The sequence below is a fragment of the Dendrobium catenatum genome, unplaced genomic scaffold (genome assembly GCF_001605985.2).
Source record: "Dendrobium catenatum unplaced genomic scaffold, ASM160598v2 fragScaff_scaffold_1338, whole genome shotgun sequence".
In the NCBI taxonomy this organism is placed as follows: Eukaryota; Viridiplantae; Streptophyta; class Magnoliopsida; order Asparagales; family Orchidaceae; genus Dendrobium; species Dendrobium catenatum.
Window position 1 is genome coordinate 87,829 of NW_021319800.1, and position 19,956 is coordinate 107,784.

Sequence of the window (19,956 nt, forward strand, 5' to 3'; positions counted from 1 at the left end):
CTTTCAAAAGAAAACTAATTGAGGACCATCCTATTAATCAACTAGTGTTGGAACAGATTATTAAAAAAATAGTTCACAAGAGAATGGTGGACAAGTGCATCACGGGAAGGAAAGTCAAGTTCATTTGAAGCAGAAAAAAACATCCTCCACATTTTTTTTATAATCAAATTCAAAAATTAAAATCATTTATAGAATAATTGATGAGAGATTTTGTTGTTATGTTTGGAATCTGATTGTGTTGACTAATCGGGTTGTTCTATTATCTCGGATCTAAAAGCTTGTTGTGAACATTGGCGGTGCAAGGGGTTTATCCCCTGCTTGGGTTCTGCTGTTGTGTACCCAAGAGCCCGGGCATTGAATGACATAGAGCAAAGCACTGTAGCGGCTTAGATATGCCGCCGCAGCAGCTCAAGACAGAGGCTTGAGCGCTGTAGCACTTCAAACTCGCACCGCAGCGCTGCAAGACGGACTAGACAATTTTTTTTTCTCGTTTTCTAAAGGGTTGCGTCTCTTGGAGTTATTTTAGTTGGTTTTCTTTGGTATTTTTAGTTTAGGCAAGAGTGAGAACGATACATATTAGAAGAGTATGCAAGGAGAGAATGAAAGAGGAGAGATCTGTACTTATTTCTCCTAATTTCATAGTGAATTTTTTGGTGTGGTGTGACTCCGTGATTTTTTTCCCTATTTTGAATTTTTCCACTTTAAATCCTAATATCCTTTACTTTCCCCCGCTTTTACTTTTTTGCTTGTGTCGTCATTATGGTGTTTACTCCACTCACCCCTAACATTAGTTTGGGACATATTTCTTATTATTTTAATTTTTATGATGTAATCATAATTTTTGTTTAACCATTATGTTTTCACTATTTTTTTTTAAAATTGTGCTAGAAAACTATTTTCTATAATAGCTTTTTAAAAAAGTTACTTACTCCAAAACAATTTTACAATCACCTTAGAAAAAGTTATAGCTGTCCCAAACACATGCACCCTTGAGTCTTCATAGAAGCAGCACCATATTACCAACAAATCACAACAAATTCTAATTACTACTATTACAACATCAGGCATTTATCTCACTATATGAGATTGGCTACATGAATCATTTTTCTCCATTGTTATGTTAAGAATCAAATTCTCATTTAAATCTAATAAAAAAAAGTCATTTCTAATATTTAAAAATTCTAACTACTAGCTAAGCAAGCATTTTTCTATAATGTTTTGACAACTTTACAGCTTATGTTACTTGGCAAAAACAACTGAATCAATGGAATAAATGAACTTAAAGGCTCCAAAAGAAACATCTATCAATGATCAACCATGTTTAGAAATCTTAAGGCTTAATAGTATAAATTTCTATAAAAGAAATTCTAGTTTGGAAATATAAGGAAAAGACTCACAAGCAAAATAAGTTTGGCATGGCAAAAACCCATAGATCTTCAGGCGGAGTAGTTCTGCAAGAAAAATTTTAAAAAAGGCAACTTGTAACCTTCGTTGATCAAGATTTTATAAAGGAACAAACCAATGTTTAAAATTGCGTATTCGGGTATTGAGGCGTTTTTCATTCGTGAGACGAGGCGTAAGCCTCAAGGCGTTTTGAGGCGTAAGCCTCAAAATTAAAAGATTGCGTAAACATAAAATGATAAATGTTTTATATACTAATGAGCGAATAATATAAAACATAAAAAGTAGAAAATATGAATTGAATTCAAAATATCCCAATAATAAGACAACATGAAATATAGTTCAACTCAAAATTCTATCTTTCCCAAATCCCAGTATTCTTTTCATTAACATATAATTCCAATTTCCAAAAACAAATAGCAATGACATATCACATAAGAACTCATAAGTCATCAACACTGTCATCACTAAGGGGTTCTTCATTTGAATCATCATTATGATGGAGTGATGGACTACTCTCTCCCCTTTCTCCTCTCCTATAGAGTCCAATGTCGGGCATTTGCTTCAAGATTTATATAAGTTTTAATATATATAGCGTGAGGCGTAAGCCTCATTCCAGTGAGGCAAGGCGGGCCTCAACAAAGTTGAGGCGCAAGCCTCATAAAAAAAACTCGAGGCGTTTTTTACTGGAATTGCGCAAAGGCGGGCCTCAAGGCGAGCCTCATATTGCGCAATTTTAAACCATGGAACAAACTTCTATGACAATAAACTTTGCATTTTTCAACTTTAATGGAAGAAAGAGATCATTTGAAACAAATTGGCAAAGACCTATCGTGGCTTTCATGTTGTAAAACTGCCACAATTGCAATGCCTGAGCCAATTACCTTACTTTCAAAGATATATGCAATTTTCTTATTTTCACAAAAACAAACATCTAACACTTCCATGTTTTGGTCTATATATGAAAATTTCTCTTTAAACATAAAATATCACTGTTTACTAATCATTTCTATGGAGAATTTGACTTTTAATAGGACACAATGGAGAAGAAGGATTCGTATAGCCGACTCCACGTAGTGGGATAAAGGCTTGATGTTGTTGTTGTACTAATCATTATTATCAATTTTTAGTGGGAAGCGTGACAAATGATTCTCTTCTCTATAGTTTGAGAAGAATAAGTCCATAATTCAAAGCTTTTTTTTTTTTAATGTAGTTATGGGTGAGAGGGTGTCTGATCGTCTCTTCATTCACTAGAAGACAAACAAAGAGTGCTATAGGTTGCATATGGACAAAAACACTCCAAGTTATGGGGTCAGAAGGCTTAAAAGAACCACAAGCAATACTACAAAAAGTCAAAATCATCAAAATAGAATATGGTTCATCTAATCACTACCAGGAAGTTCATTGGTAGAGCCAATTCTTTGCTTGTAATGGTAAAATATTTAGATTTCAGGCTTCTGGCCTGTGGAAAGTTTTAGTGTTATACCTTGGCTTTGATAATTTTGAAGATCGTTAGATGCGTTTAGCTCGAATTAGCTGTTTGTAGTTTGCAGTTTGCAGTGTACCGCTTCCCTGAATTGGAAAATTAATGAAAAAGTTAAAAGAAAATATATCAAAAGTAAAGAGAGGCTTGATAGACTAAGATGAAGAACAGGATATGATTTCATTTTCATACCGCCTCACCAAATTGGAAGCAGTCATGGATATAGCAGATATCAGGTGTTAGTTTATTTTGAAGTAAAAATTTCACATGTCGTTATCTGACCTTTGGTCTACCCTTTTTTAAAATAATCCTTCCACAATAATTTTATCTATCCATCTTATTAATCACATTCGTGTAATTTCTACCATACATATTACACAAATCATATTATTTAATTTCCTCTATTTTAATTTTAATAGATGTTGTTCACATCATCCTTTTACTATTATCATATCTCCACTCCTTTTAGTTTCACCACTTGGTTATTTTAACATTCTCATGCAACTCAAATTAAACAAGCAAAATTGCAATTATACAAAATTTCACTAGCTAAGTCTTATTGATATATTTTTTCATTGTATAATCAAAACCTCAAATAGTTTAAAACTCACTAGAAATTTGACTTTCCTCAAAAATAAATTTTGAGCTTACTCAAATCAATTTCAAATGACTCGAATGATACCGCTTTCAAGTCAACATAAATCACAATTTCGAGTCAAGCCAACCTTGTTCAAAGTTTAGTTAATATCAATCTTATGATAGTGCACTTCTTAATTCTGATCACTCAAGATCAACAGTAGAAATTATATCCTAATACATATTCATAGACTTTTGTATAATAGAGCAAAGCTACTTGATCTATAACACCTAAGTATCAATTGATTTTCCAAAAATATTTATTGATAATTATAATTTTTAAATCCAGATATATTACATTATTATTAACTCAATATTTATTCTATAATGATATAATCTTAAGCCAAAGAGATTGAGAGGGATACGAAAAGATTGAAATGAGGAAATAGTGTGGTTGTAGGAGAGATGAAAAGAGACAAAAAGGAAAAAAGAAGAGCACGATACAAGGGAAGGTGGGAAGGGTTTTCATAAAAGAATTTATTGATTTATTTATTTTTGGTTGGGGGAGGACATCGACCCCTAAGGACTTACAAAATAGGTGACATTGCCTGCAGCCTCTATGTATGTTTATATTAAATTATAACGAGGGGCAACTGGCCCATCTTTTAGACATTGAAAAGGCAAGTGCATGTTGTCCTTTTTTTTTAACATTATTTTTAATTACATTTTATCTATTTTTCTTCTTCTTTTTTTTTTTTTACTTTTTTCCATTCTTTTAATCATTTGTTTTAGGAATGTTTTCCTTTTTCTTTTTTTTTCACAAACTTTTTCTTATATATTGGCACCAATGATCATAGTGATAACTATATTTTAGGTTTCTCCAAAGCAATAAAAAACCATCATCTTGTTTAAAAGTCTCATTGATTATGTTTGTCGAAATGAGCACATACGTGAAAAGGTTGGAGTAGCTCCAGTGGAAGATAAGATTAGAGAGGGTCGCATTTATATGGTTTGGTCACATAAAATAGCGGCCTTCCGAGGAAAATAGAGGTATTAGATTTGACCTATGTTAAGAAAGATAGAGGCGGACCTAAAAAGACTTGGTTAGAAAATATTAGAAATGATCTTTCTTTATTAGTTTTAAATTAGAATTTGACTTTTAACATGATACAATGGAAAAAAAGGATTCATGTAGCCGAACCCACGTAGTGGGACAAAGGCTTGATGTTGTTGTTATTGTTGATCATGCTGTCTAAATGAAATTGTTCTCCAAAGTTAGAAAATCATAGTGGTGGACCAAAATTGAGTAGACAAAATGTCCTTCGAGAGAATTTATAGTGATCTGGCATACCTTATCTAAATAGAATATAACCCGTGAATCTAAATGGCTTCTACTTGTCATTTCATTCCACAAAATCCCATTCATCATGCCTTCAATAGCAAAAACCTTAACTTTTAGTACCCAATATAGAAAACATATGACCCTGCTTCTATCATCATAAGTGGGCATACAGAATGCCTTCAGTTGTCAAATAAATCATCTCCATCATTTTACACTCTTAATGTCTTCAGTCTTTAATTCCCTATAAGAAATGCTAGTTAACCAAACAACTAATCTCTCGCAACTTGCGAACTCTTAATGGGCACTCATCTAGAACTAAGATTTATATTCACGCAACTTCTCATTCAACTCAACTTTACACTTTGGTTCAATATATAGGACAACTTGTGATTTCACAGATTATGTTTTTCTAAAACAGTTCCTTGAAATCTTATTTAATAGCTGTTCAAGATAGCACTTGCAACTTTTCTTGGCATCTTCCAGAGCTGCATCAGCATTAGTAGAAAGCACAGAACCCAAATAATATAGGTAAAATGCTTATCTAAATTTTTCTATCTTCACAGAACCACCAAATAATATAAGTAACATACATATATATAATTTTATTTTCCTCAATTCAACTTTTTCATCATCACATCATTCAATTAATTTCATCTGATCTAGCAAAACCTTAAAAAACACAAGAATTTTACTTCTATAAATGATGGTCGCATTAATGCCCTTTCACCCTAATTTTAATTCTCATGCTAAAAACAATTGCAAAACTTTAAATTTACAGAACCTTATAAAATGCAGTTCTTATTTAGTATTAGTCATGCACTTGACCGAAACAACAAAATTAACTTGATTTGTTACTATTAACAAGTTTGAATTGGTAAATAATGATAGCCCAAGGAGGATTGAAAAAAGCAGAAAACAATCCAAGTTCTAGATTCAGTTATTCAAACTCTGCAAATTTCAGCAGAATGCTTCTTTTAATGCTAACTTCAATAGAATGCTGATATGTATGAGAAAAGGACCGATTATTGTAGCAAAATACCTGAGGAAGACAATCATGATGTGCCAACAGTGGGCTTCTGGAATTTCCCATGAACCCACACCCTTTGCATCTTCTTACCACTACGACGATTCACAGAAATCACACAACAGTATTCAAGCTCCAACTGCAAACACAAAAACCAAACATGGCTATCAACTTAGCATTGTTAGGAGAACAGTGCAAGCGATACAGATGTGGCTAGAATTCAGTAGATCTAATTTACATCTGATGGATTATACATTCTATAAGAGCAGATTTTGGAGAATCTTTTGGAAATACAAGAATGCTCCACACGCTCAAACAAGAGAAGGGTAAACATGAGTGACTAAAAGCAAGGGGAATTACTAAAATGCGTACCCTACGCATGGTTTCCATGGTATATTCAATTACAGGTTCATTAGATATAACCCTTAAAGTTTATTTATAGCTTAGCAATTTCTTGTTTGGTTGATCAACTACCATTTCCAAAAATGAGACAAATTTCTGATGCTGACCAATTTATTACAGATTGCAAAGATGGACAACAAACCGTTGTTGTGAGACTTTGGAATAAAAACTCAAATTACACTTTGAGAAGATTCCCAGTTCTGGGAGAAATTTCAAGAGCATTGGGTGATTGTCTCCCTTGGTCAAGATGATGAAGATGACCAGTAATCTTCATTTTTCTTCTTTTCAAGTGCCTGAAGCTCTTCCTAGATAGCATATTTCCAATCAATAATTTTAATTACTTCAATAATTGAGTTTGGAACATGCGACGAATTAATATTGCTAACAAATACATGGAAGCTGGGATAAATCTCTCATAAAATACAAAGTTACATATATGGTGATTAGTGCAAGATCTCGCACATTTTCTCAAAAGCAATCAGTTATCAAGATTATCACAAATCAATTCGTCATTACAAGTTCAAAGGAGAGATTATTTTGAGAATTTCCAACTGTGTATGAACTCAAATTAGACAATTGACCTTGCTCAAGATATGTTGGTGCTCTACTCCGTTCTATTTTCTCTCTCTTCTAAAATAAACAAGCATCTCACAATTTTTAATAATAGGTTTAGATGAACTTTGAGAGGAGGGGTGTTCCTTTGGACTAGAGAAAATATGAAAACTAAGACTCTGAGGCCCAATTGTAACTTGGGAAGTCATTGGATTGAGCTTAGTAAGCATGAAAATTTCATGTATAGTAATATTTTGTAGGAGTAATGTTCCAAAATTGATATTATTGAGAGAAGTTATCCCCTTAAGTATCAATTTTGCGATAATATGGCTATTATTCAAAGAAGGTAACTGATGTGAAACATATGCATGGAAACAAAACTGCTTGGGGATTTTAGTATAAGAATGTTAAAGCTTGCCCCCATTCTAGCTCGGGATCCGCCATGCGACATGGAGGTGAAGATGAATGGTCGCCATAAGAAGCTCAACAATGGGAGGGAGAGCGGGTCGGCGGGTTGTAGAGATGAGGGGAGGCCGGCGGTAGAGCTAGGGTGAGAGGGTGAGGTTTGTGTTAGAAAACTGAAATTAATTTCAGTTTAAGGGATTTAGGAGGGAAAATATTTGGGATCTAATTTTGAAATCCCAAATTAAAAGGGGAATTAATGCTCACTCAAAGGGAGAGCCAATAGGGGAGGCCGACGGTGGAGAGAGAGAGGGGAGAGGAAAATAAAAATGAAATTAATTTCAGTTTTAGTGCAATTGGGGGGAAAATTATTTGAAATCAATTTTAGATTTCAAATAAGAGAAAGAGAGTTAATTGACTCATTAATGGGGAGCCCAAGAGGGGGACCGACGGTATAGCTAGAGAGAGAGGGGGTTAGGGAGAGAGGAGATGGGTTTCCAAATTGGTTTGCTGATGTGGAAATAGGATTTAAAAAAAAACTCCAAATTAAATTAATTTGAAATTGGATTCAATCATGGGAACTTACCTAATTTGGAATTCCAAATTAGGAAATAATTTAAAATTTGAATTCCAAATTTCAAATTTGAAATTGATGGAGAGAGGGGTTGGCCGGGTAGAAGAAGGCCATCGGCAAGGTGGGCGGCCGGGGTTGTGAGGGTGGCCGGTGGCTGAAATCCAAGGGGGTGGGGGCGGCGGCAAGAGGGCTAGGGTGGTTTTCTTTTTTTTTTTTAGATGGGGTTTTCTTGTGGTGGAAGGGAGGTAGGTGGAAGAAGAAAATAAAGTAATTTGAACAAAAGATCTTCAATCTGTCAACCAATAGAACTCACAAAGAGATCTACCGGTTCTCTTCCGAGCACTCACTAAGAGAACTAGAAAGTTGTAGAACTCACAAAGAGATCACAAAATAAAGAACTCACTAAGAGATCTTCCAGCACTCACAAAGAGAACATAAGAGTATAAAATTTTCATTCATCAATCATCCCATTACATAAGAAAATGGCCATATATATAGGCCTCAAAATGACAAAGAAAACAAAAGACTAAAATGCCCCTTGGGCTACAATAGCGACCAAATACCCATAAGGGCAAAAGCGGAAAAACTGAAAAATAAAATAAACTACTAAATAAAATGACTCAAAATAAAACTCATGATCGTGGCCGTCGATCTACGGCGTCTCCTGATGGTACATGTGTCGAAATTGTCCTCATCAGTAACATCCATGAAGTTATAAAAAAAATTTTGCAATGGTAGAACTGCACTTATATACTTTCTAATAAGTGGTATATTGTAGGAATATACATTTGATGTGCCTAAGATTATGTTTACTCTTATTTTGTGAATGAACAAGAACAAATGTAGAGCACCGAAATACTTCTATGTATCGAGATAATTCAAGCTTTTAGGTAGCAGCTTAGGAATTCTTGACAAGAAGTAGAAATTTAAGAATACGAAAATGCATTCTATTGATGAGATATGTTTTTATTAGAACAGCTTCCCTCCATAACTATTTAAGAATATTTGTAATTGATATAAGTGATCTGGCTACTTTAAGAAGACGTCTTTTTTTTTCCAGCTATCCAATTTTGTAATGGTGTATCAACATAAGAGTTTTTATAAACTATTCCCAAAATAGATAAATTATCACTATGACTTAGGAAAAGAAGTAATAACTTTGATGAACTAATCCCTAACTTGTATTTTTAATTGAAATTGAGTTTAAATAATAGTAATAAAAATTTAAATTGTTGACCAGCCTCATAATTTGCATTCCTAAATAATGTTCATGTGACTATAGTGTGATCATCTAAAGAAAATAGACCAATGAATTCAACTAAAAGTTTTAACTTTGGATAGTCCTTACTCCTTAGATATCATAGTGAAACAAAGATAAAGGAAGTAATTTTTGTAACATAGATGATAAGAATTTCTTGCATGTTTTGAGATTTAGCAAATTTCACATGAGAAACCTTCAAGATTTTTATAAATTTATTCATCAATAACAAAGAGAACAATTATCAAAATATGCAAAATTGGTATGTCGTAGTTGCTAGTGACATAACATAACTTTACTATCCTTATTGGAATGAAAAACATAACAAAAGATTATTTTGACTTGATGACCTGACTTTAAGAGATCGCTTTTTTTTTTTTAAGGACCAACTTTGAGAAGACAAATTTCAAATACATCTTAACACTGCTAATCACTCCCCTCAATTTTAAGTCTTAAAATTTACAAAGATTATGAAGAAATTTTGCATTGTAGTTTAGATAAAGGATGAGTTTATTGACATATGCAATCAAAGTTTGACAACAATAGAATTAAGAATCAATTTGTTTGAGAAACAAACGGCAATGAAAATTAACATGTATAACAATAAGTTCCTTATTGTACGATTTATCATGTTCTTATATTGAGATATCAACCATCATATGATTTGAGGCATAAAAATATATCATTTACAACCCTTGATTAACTGTCTTTTATGTTTAAGTTTTTATCGATTTAGGCCACCAAACCTGTACTAAACATGGTGGAGGCAAAGGAAAAGTTATTTTATGATTGAATGATCATTTTTTAGAGTACGTTCAATTTTCCTTTATTAAATATGCATGGTCCTAAATGAGTGGAGTTCGGCCTTTTAGTAGCAATGACCTATTTGATCATATAAGAGAAGAGGAACTCAATTAGATGGAAGATCGATGGATTAAGGGCAACAAACTAGTTAGCGAGCAAGTATGTTGACAGTTGGAGGTTAGCAACTACAATTGATTAGAAGATCAAACCTGAATAGCATAGGCAAATTTGTAGTTGCAGCAAATCGGTGACTCAAGAGAAGCCATTGAGTAGAAGCTGAAATCTTATGACGCCTGTTGAACTTGGTGTTTGATGACAATATGAAGGGGTTGAGATAAATAAGAGAGGTGATCTGAGGTTGAAGAAGCAAGTCGCAGGGTCAAAATTTTTTAATGTGATTTGTGATGACAAGAGACAAAACCAACAAAGGTGACGCAAATGATGCGGTCAATAACAAAGATGAGTTGAGAGGTTGGCAAAGGCAAGTCGTGAGAGTGCGATGAAGGCAAGTCATGAGATAGATAAACTAGAGAAGATCTAACATGGAGATGAGGCTTGTGACATTGATCCAGACCTGATGTGGAGATGAGGTGCCTGCCAAGGAAGAATGAAGGTGAAAACAAAAGGGCAAGGAGGGGGCCCAAGTACAAGGCATGTGAGTGTTGGCTGAAGACAGTTACAAGAAGGAAGTTGATAGTAAGCTTCATACAATAAAGCCAGCATTGTTCCACAAGGAATCTGACACTATCATATGGTCAAGAGGACATGATACAGAGAGGGCTCAACACTGAGAAACAAAAATATTGTCAAACAAAGACAATCATGAGAGTTAACACAGAGGAGATGAAGGTTGGAGACATCCTATATCAAAGGCAAAATAAGAGTCAAACAACGGATAAAAAAATCCTTTGGGTCAATGAGTTGAGGAATTTAGGATCAAAAAACATGTTTTGATACCATAAAAAAAGTAGATAAAAGAATTATATAGAGAAATCTCAAAATACTCTCCAGACTATTCGTGTATGGCCAATTTCATTCTAGAGTATCACGTTGCTCCAATTTACTCGCTCGACTATACTAAATTGATCCAAAATAGTCTCTCATATTATAATTGGGATACAAAATTGATCCCAATTTAGTCCATCAGCTTTATAAAATTGATCCCAATTTAGTCCCAAAAGGACCATTTTTTATGCGGACATCCAACTGTCCATACCTATCCGAGGAGGAGCTGAAGATCGACGGCCGTCATCGTCCCACGTTATTTTAAATTTTATTTCTAATCTTTATTTTTATTATGAATTTTCCATTTTTACCGTCACTTAAGAGGGTCGTCCTATATAAGCCGTAGGGGCATATGTGTATTGTTTTAGTTTCTTAGGCCTATATATAGAGGCCCTTACTTATGTAATGTAATGATGGATTATTAATAAAAAAAAATTAGAGACTTTGTCTTGATCTCTATGTGAGTTATGGAGAGAAAAAGTCCGATGGGAGGACAACATTGTTTCCACCAGCCGCATGATGGATTCGGGCTTGTGGATTGAAGTCCCTCGGGGAGGGCAACGTAGTACCCACCAGCCGCAGGAAGAGTCCGGGCTCGTGGTTTGTATCATTTTTATTTTATTTTTTTCTTTGTTCTCCATCCTCTCATCTCTAGTCTCCACCATTCACCGTCCGTTTTTATTTTATTTCGTTTGATTTTGAATAACTTTTCTTTTGGATCAAACATCAACCCCTCCACCTCCATAGTCGGCCGACCACCTCACCCCTAGCCTCTTCCCTCCTCCACAAATTTTGAATTCTGAATTCAAAATAGACTTTTTATTACCTTCCTAAATTAATCTATTGTTAACTTGGGAAGTTCCTAATTTGAATTCAAAGATATTTGAATTTCAACTACTTTCTGAATTAACAAATCTATTTTTGGAAGCCTTCCCCTAATTCCTCTAAATCTGAAATCAATTTCAGATTTAATATCAAATCTCATTTAATGCCTAAGGCCACATACATCTTATGTGGACATCTCTCCCCCTCCTCCTTTGGAAGCCCTCCTTTTCCCTCACATATTAATTAAATCCCCTCAATTAATGCTCTCAATCAAATCTCTTTCCCTCTAAAATTTATTCTTTCCTAAACTAAGTTGTTCTAATTTTGGTAGGTTTTCGAATTCAAATTCAAACAAATTTCAAATTTCAAATTTTTTCCTAAATCATTTAGCTTAATTTTGGAAAGCCTTCCTTCAATCAAGGATTGGGTAAATCAGAAATTAATTGGGAATCAATTCAAATTCCACATTCATTGAACTTGAACACCCTATCCCCTTCCCTCTCTCTTTGGCCGACCCCTTCCCTCCCTTTTCCAATTAATTTGAAAATTCAAAATTCACATGACCCCCCCCCCTGTTCTACATCAATTTTAGATCAATTTTATATGATTGAGGGACTAAATTGGAGCAACATTATAATTTGGGACTAAAATGTCTATATTCGAATAATCGAGAGACTATTTTGAAATGTAACCCGAGAATTATATTATTCCTTCTTTTGGAAGGTTAACGAGTAAAATAAATAAAGAGGAAGTTATTCATTTCCTATTATATTAAATGAGGAAATCAAATCAACATTGATTATATTTTTTATTCTGTCATATTACAATAGATAAACTCTTAATTACATTCTCTAAAATAAAAAACAATATAATGCAAATAAAGGAAACAAATAATCATGTTGAATATTAATTTGCGTACCTGATATGGTTCTGATATTCAAAATTAAAAAAAAAAATGATAAACTTATAATATTTGTTGCTCAGTAAACTTTTGCTTAGCGTTCAAAAAAATTAACTGAAACCCTATGACCATGCTTGTGAGAAACATATATACCAATAAAACACTGCCCAAGTGCTTTGAAGGATATAGTACGGGACAGAGGGAGTTCGGTGTTGGGAGGCGAGTTCGGCACAGCAAGGTAAGAGCTCGGTTCCCTCTTTCCTCTCTCTCTCTCTCTGATCGGAAGGGAATGGGAGGCAGCGACAGGAGTTTTGCTCGGGAATTCGCGTGTGAAGAGCGGCCAAACGAGAGGGATTCCGTCTCATTTTAAAGACGCGATCGAGATGAGCAGGAGATCGTGACGAAGCGACTGTTCGACGCCGTTTGCAGAGCAGAGGAATGGGCGACGAGACTGTAGCGGCCAGAGCAGCGATTTGGGTGAGATTTTGCCACAGGTAATGATTTTGAGCCCTTTTTTTTTTTATTTCATTTTGTCTGTTTCCTTTGGCTCTAGCTCACAGGTCAACAATATACCAATAAAACACTGCCAAAGTGCTTTGAAAGATATAATTTCAATTGAAAAGTATATATTGTCAGTCAGAGAGGTGTTTCATTTCCATGCAATTAAATTTTCATCAGCATTTGCTTCAATTTATTCAAAAAATTTCCATAGATCTCCCAGGTCCCTCAATTGTCAACTTTCTTAAAAGTGTTAATTCCCTTCAGTCTGCAATCAACATTTGCATTATAAAAGCATAATGCAGATGTACAATTTGGTATGCTAAATCATTATTTAATGATAATATATCATTCACGCCACAATTGAGCACTCAAAGCACAAAAGGATAGGTTTGGCACATATATTCATATAATAAACAAAAATCCATCTAAATTATGCTTTCTAAGGAATAAATACCCTACCTCAATGAATCCAGCGCCAAGAAAAAGGTTTCTCACAATATCCAGAGAAAAGAAATAGGAAAGAGTACCATCTGACCGCATGTACTCCCTAAAGCCCACTCTTTGTTCTGGTCGAAATCGAAGCATTGTCATGTCAAACAGCCCTAAGATGTAAATAAGAAATCATAGTACGAAAAGAAAATCTGTACCTAAAAGACATCAAACTGTAAAAACTGTTTAAATCAAAGATCGGTTCCTAAACTACAATCAAAGATCCATACCATAATCTCTGAACAGAAGCAGACCCCCTGGTTTTAAAACAGTCAACAACTCTGCGAGTATATATGACATCCTTTGAAATGGTACTGCTGACAGAGTGAATATCTAGCAGGAGGAAAAGAGAATGGTTGTTAGTTTTCATAAAGGTGTACTTGGTTTCGTTCACATAAAAGAAGATGGTCAAATTTGAAAATAAATACCTATCTTCAAAAACCTCAATTATTTTCTGAAGTATTGTTAAGAAATTTAAATCTCCAGGTGAAAAAAAGATGAAGCTCTTCCCTACTTGAAGATGTTTCAGCAGCATATCTATGCATTCCATGGATCTTACTTCGAGAGAAGGGCAAAGCATCACCCGTCAGTCGTCGGAAGAGTCCGAGGCTCGCAGTTCTTGTCTTCTATCTTTCGTTTTATCTTTGGTTTTTGTTTTCTTCCTTATCACTCCACGTAGTCCTTTTCATATTCTTCCTCCCTCTCTGCACCCCATGGTCAAAAATTTTCCCCCCAACCTTCATAAAGCCGCCGGCCACTAGTCCAAACCCGCCGGCCACCTTCACCCGATCCTTCCTCTTGGCCGCCGGCCACCTCCCCCCCCCCCTTCCCTTCTTTTTGATTTCCCCTCCTTTATTTATTTCCTAATATGGGTTAAATATATTTAGGATTATATTTGAATTCAAATCCAAATGATTTGAAATTCAAAATACTTCCAAAGTCAATAAATCAAACTCCAAACAATTTGTCCTTGATTGGGATCTTAAATTTCCCCTTTCCAAATCTATAATTCCCAAATAATCAATCACTGCGCAATCACACTAATTCCCCAGCCATTACTGCCGTCAGCCTCATATCCTGTTGGCTTAGTTTAGGAAATATTTCCTAACAATAAGTCCCCTTTCCTTTTAAAAGAAAAGAGTTTATTTCCCCACCTCAACAGCCGAAATTTTCTTTAGGAATAAACTCTAATTACTTTCCTAAATCCAAACATAGGATTTAGGAAATAATCCCACCGCCTCACCCCATCTGCCACCGATCCCTCCCTCTATTAAATACTTGTGAAATCTGTCCAGATTTCTTAATTATTCCTTTGGCAAAGATTTCCCAAGCCAACCTGCTGTTGGCCGAAGCATTCAAAGGCTTTCTTGGTTATTTCCAACCTCCACCTTCTCTCCTTAGGCTAAGTCTTTGGATGCTTTGAGTTCTCTTCTTCCAAGCCCCATCTCCTACACCAAATAATCTGAGAATTCTCTCAGATTTCTGGAGCAAAACCTGAGCACAATTTCAGATTCTTCTTCTCTAGAAAGAATCATTGAATTCTCTCAGGTTTTTTGGGAAACCAAAAGCAGAAATTGTTCTGAAATTTTTGGAGCTCCTACCCGTTCTACATCACTAAGTCTGGAGAAACTTTGAAAGGTTACTGCTTAATTAGCCAACATCTTATGGCAACCAACATCAACTTCTAGAGTTCTAGTTATATGTGTAGTCTGGTCATTTCTATGCCTAGTTGATTTGGGAATGATTTGAGCCAAAAGTTACAGAAGATTGTGAGGTCAAACTAAAATAAAGTTACAAATATATCAATAGTCACTTCCTATGAAATGGTTAAGGTATATGAACTAAGGATTGTTCTACTGGTTGGTCAAAAGTAGTATGACCATGCACTCATGCATGTAAAACAGAATGACTTGCTGTTTGAGTAAAGAAAAAGAAAAAAAAGGGGGGAATTCAGAAAGTAATATTCATCATCTAGCATAATTGTTCAAATTATCAAAATATGCCTATATATGATGCACATACATGGATACAATGCGACATGGATACGAGACACACCAATTATTGAAAATATATGACACGGATACTGGTTGGACATGAAATTATAATTTTTATATCTTAAAAATAGTATATAAAAATTAAATAAGCAAAATATTAAGAATAATTGAGAAATAATAAGTCGTTTAACTAAAATATGCGCTTAAGATGATTAAATGAGGATGTCGAGAATTAGGCGTTGATATCGTGTGTCAAGCATCAAGAGAAGAGTCGACAATGTTGTCAAGAGTCGGGCATCGATGTTAAGCAAAAGGATTTGAGCGTTGATATCAAAACAGACTCGATCTTGGATGTTGAGATGACGTTGGACAAATATAAAATGCTAAGTTGGCGCGATGGCATAAGTGTGGGTGTAGAATTTACCTGCATCGAGCTTTAATGTCAAGACAGCGTCAAACTTTGAAGTTGAGATAGTTTTGAAATATTAATGTTGTGACAGCGTTGAATTTCGATGTTAATAATGGAACCCTGGTCGCGACAAGCCAAAGAGAAATGAAAATGAGGAATGTTCAATAATGGGTTCGAGTACGAGCAATTGATTTGTGATGTGGAGAGAAAATTAGAATTTTAATTTTTGCTTTTTAATAAATAAAAATTTAAAATACAAGAAATTCTATTTTTAAAAAAATCATAAAATAATTAAGACATGTAAGTCGAAAATACATGTCCAATTCATTTTTAATATTTTTAATCGGATACATCTTCAATGTGTTCGATACACATATGAAAAATGTCAAATCCGTGTATGTCCAATAAACGTAGGAAAATGCAAACCTCTTTAAGGAGTCTCGGTGTATCATAGATGTCGATTTAAATGAAAAGTATAATAAGCCAACTAATCATCTGCAAACCTACTAATAATGCAAGATAAGGGAAAAATAAAATAAATACTACTTTCCTAAGAAAAAAAGACTTTACAAATATAAAACAAATGTTCTGAAATCTACAAACTAATCAGTTCATATAATGTAAGCATTTATTGATTTGAACTTCATGTTGGGTTATCTTGGGTGCAATGTTTGTTTATCTTCTTATTAGTTCGTCTCACAATGTGACCTAAAGAGTAACAATGTTACCTATTGCATACTAATAACATCATATAATGTAACATTTATTGATTTAAACACCTTGTTCGACTCTCTAGGGTGCAATGGATCTACTTTCTTATTTTTTGGACTCAAAATTATGAATTTGTTGCATAACTAAGTCATGCTTTTGTTGAATTAATACTTGTTCCATAAGTCGAGTTGAGGGGTATGACAAAAACGACAAATGACCAATGCAATGTCGCACACTTCCAACTCAAAATGTAGCTCTAACACCAGAGTATTCAAATGTCAACCATTCCTCATAATGGATGATGCATCTATCGAGTTGAGGTTTTATACTTGTTCCATAAGTCAAGTTGAGGGGTATGACAAAAACGACAAATAACCAATGCAATGTCACACACTTCCAACTCAAAATGTAGCTCTAACACCAGAGTATTCAAATGTCAACCATTCCTCATAATGGATGATGCGTCTATGGAGTTGAGGCTGTCGAGAAAGGTTTCATTAGAATTGATTCAATTAAGTACGGCAAAACAACATGCAACAAGGGTGATGCAACACATGAGAGTGACAACAAAACTCACATGCACGTGCGAAGCGAAGATGAAAATTCGATGATAAGGAAATTTTAGTTACAAGAATGCCAAATTTTATGAGAGGGAACATCTATATATATATATATATATATGGTCCCTCAACTCTTTATGAGAGACTAAAATAGTCATCAACGCTTTTGATGGATCAATTTGGTCCTTCGACTTCTTAAAATGGTACATATTTGGTCATATTGTAACTTTTAACGGTAAATTTGGATCTACTGAACGCACAGCGGGGGTATAATAGAAAAAAAATTGCATAAGCTTTTCATAATACACAAGTGAATTGTTCAAACCCTCCAGTAGCGTCAAAACCCCAGCAACACAGGACTCCTAAGTAATGCAGTGCAGTGTGAGTGAACAGCAGCTTCACTAGATTTGGCTTAAATTATGGATTTACTAAATCCTGTGGTTTGATGGATTTACGAGATTTGGCCGAAGAAGCATGCAAAAGCGAAAAAAATGGTTACCTTCGCAGCAGCACCCGTCGTGACTTCCGATATGACGTCGTCAAAGGAGGCTAAGCAGCTTATTTAGCAACTCTTTCAACACACTACTTCAACACGTCAAACTGCACTTCACGTGAAGCACACGAGGCCGAAGCAAGCACAAAGAAATGGCGAGGAAAATGTATAATGAAGAAGATGAAAATCAAACCCTAGATTCATGAGATAATTAGCAATATAATTAATAATTAAACTGATTAAAGAACACTTTAAAATTAATTAAATCATTAGTATGATATTAGTTAAACAATTAGTAATTAAAAAATTAACTAATTAATTAGATAATTATTAACATAATTAGATATCAAATACTTATTTAATTAACACATAAGTAATTTAATAAATAATATTATAATTAGTAATTATATTATTTAACAATTAAGCTAATTTCTAATTAAATTATTTATCTCTATAACTTGTTGACTATAATTAAAATTAAAATTAATAAGTAATAAGTAATTAGTACTTAACATGCAATTAAATAAATAACACATTAAATTTAATTTTAATTATAGTCAACATCAACTTACAGATGAACACACAAATTCACTTGCAAACAATAATGCTCCCTACAAACACCAACAAGAAGCAATGATAGATGTGCTGCAAGCACAACAAACCTGTAATGAATACGAGCAACCATGAACTGTTGTATAAGACCCATCATGTACACAACCTGCTATCTATGAGCAAATAAAGAAGAGTTGTAGTAAATGCAAATGCCTGTAAGCAGCATTATAAGATCTAGATTCCTTGTAGCTTGCCTGAATGGGACGGTAGAAGCCTCATAATGCATATAGTGGTCCTGTTTACAAGCAATGCAGTGGATGTATTACAAATATGATAAATCCCCTATAGGCATAAATGAGGAGATCGCAACAAGTACAACACACTGTCTGTAGACAAAAGCAGCTAGCCTGTGATAGATACAAGCATCTATGAGCCACTATAAAAAATTCTTCATGTATGTAGCGGTCCGCATACGACGGCTAGCGACCTCTGGATATCCACTAATGATCTATAAACATATTCAACAAAGCTTACAGTGCACGAGATCTCGCCTGCAAGAAGCAACGAGTGACCCATACCGCAACGCTACAACCCGCCTACAAGTAAAATATTCGTTAAATGCAGTCCACTTACATGCAACAGTGGACAACTTTTAAATGTTCATTGACAACACACTAACAAAGAACAAATCTAACAAAACTTGCAATGCACAATAGCTCGCTCGCAAGAGGCAACAAGCGACCTGTAACGCAACGTTATAATTCACTTGTAAGCAGAAGCAGGAAATTCGTAGTAAAAACTATATGCCACTGATAAATTGAGGCATTAAACTTGCAGAGCCAAACTGTCACACCAGATATCAGCTTACTTGCAAGCGACAGGTAGGAAGCCCCTGAAGCACCGCACAACATATTTGCCGGAGAAATATACTCCTGCAGGTTGAATATTGAAGAAAGTGACAGCTTGTAGAAGACAAAATGAGCTAAACAACACTGCAAATGCACGATAAATAAAGCTTAACGTGCTGTTAGATCATGCAACTGGATCCGCAACATGCGCACCAGCAAACATAAGGCGTTAACAAATTCCCAAATGAAATCCAGCGAATTTCTCAACAACAATCATTTCCATAGGTGATTATTGCAAGACCACCCCCTCATACATCAAAAGCATGTTGACACATTCTTAACATGCATGTATTTACAATATGTTGGGCGCATCATGCAAATACATCACTCAATATACAAAGTACGCCACTGTGGAGGTGTACTACATTAATATACAATCACATTATGCATATATACATTGCGGCCTACAAAAATGTATTGTGCATTTTACACATTACGGTGTGCAGAACGCATTATGCAAGCATATTATTTAGCATGCAAAATACATTATGCAGCGGTGAGGCGCTACACCGATATGCGAAAACATCACAGACTATATGAAAATTTGAATTATCATGTAAATGTATTGTGCAAGCAAGCAAGCAATGTATGAACATATTATACATATCACATGCTATTGTATTAAGCCACCATGCAATATGCAAAATATCAATGTAACTAAATAGTGTGCAAATGCAAAATGCATCATACATGCTTACATACGAATATGTTGTATAAACCCATTCCACTGTATACATATAACCACCACATAAATACATCTTGCAAGATATCAACAAAAGCATATACTCGC

At 34.6% G+C, this 19,956-nt stretch overlaps 1 protein-coding gene across 5 annotated transcripts in view; it reads right to left on the reverse strand.

Annotated features, from left to right (window-relative positions):
- Window positions 1-1,150: 1,150 nt before the first annotated feature.
- Window positions 1,151-19,956, reverse strand: part of LOC110097668 (methyltransferase-like protein 6) — a 33,323-nt gene continuing 14,517 nt past the window's right edge. For 3 of the 5 annotated variants that reach the window (XR_002303223.2, XR_003702415.1, XR_002303221.2), the window contains 5 exons: window positions 13,770-13,872; window positions 13,510-13,652; window positions 5,842-5,965; window positions 2,888-2,973; window positions 1,151-1,451 (listed from right to left, as the gene is read on the reverse strand). Coding sequence is in view for 1 of the 5 variants with exons in the window: in XM_020824175.2 (XP_020679834.1) it covers window positions 5,855-5,965; window positions 13,510-13,652; window positions 13,770-13,872 (357 nt within the window). In the remaining 4 variants the exon portion in view is untranslated. The remainder of the gene's footprint in view (window positions 1,452-2,887; window positions 2,974-5,841; window positions 5,966-13,509; window positions 13,653-13,769; window positions 13,873-19,956) is intronic. The other 2 variants (XR_002303222.2, XM_020824175.2) reach the window with 2 other exon arrangements.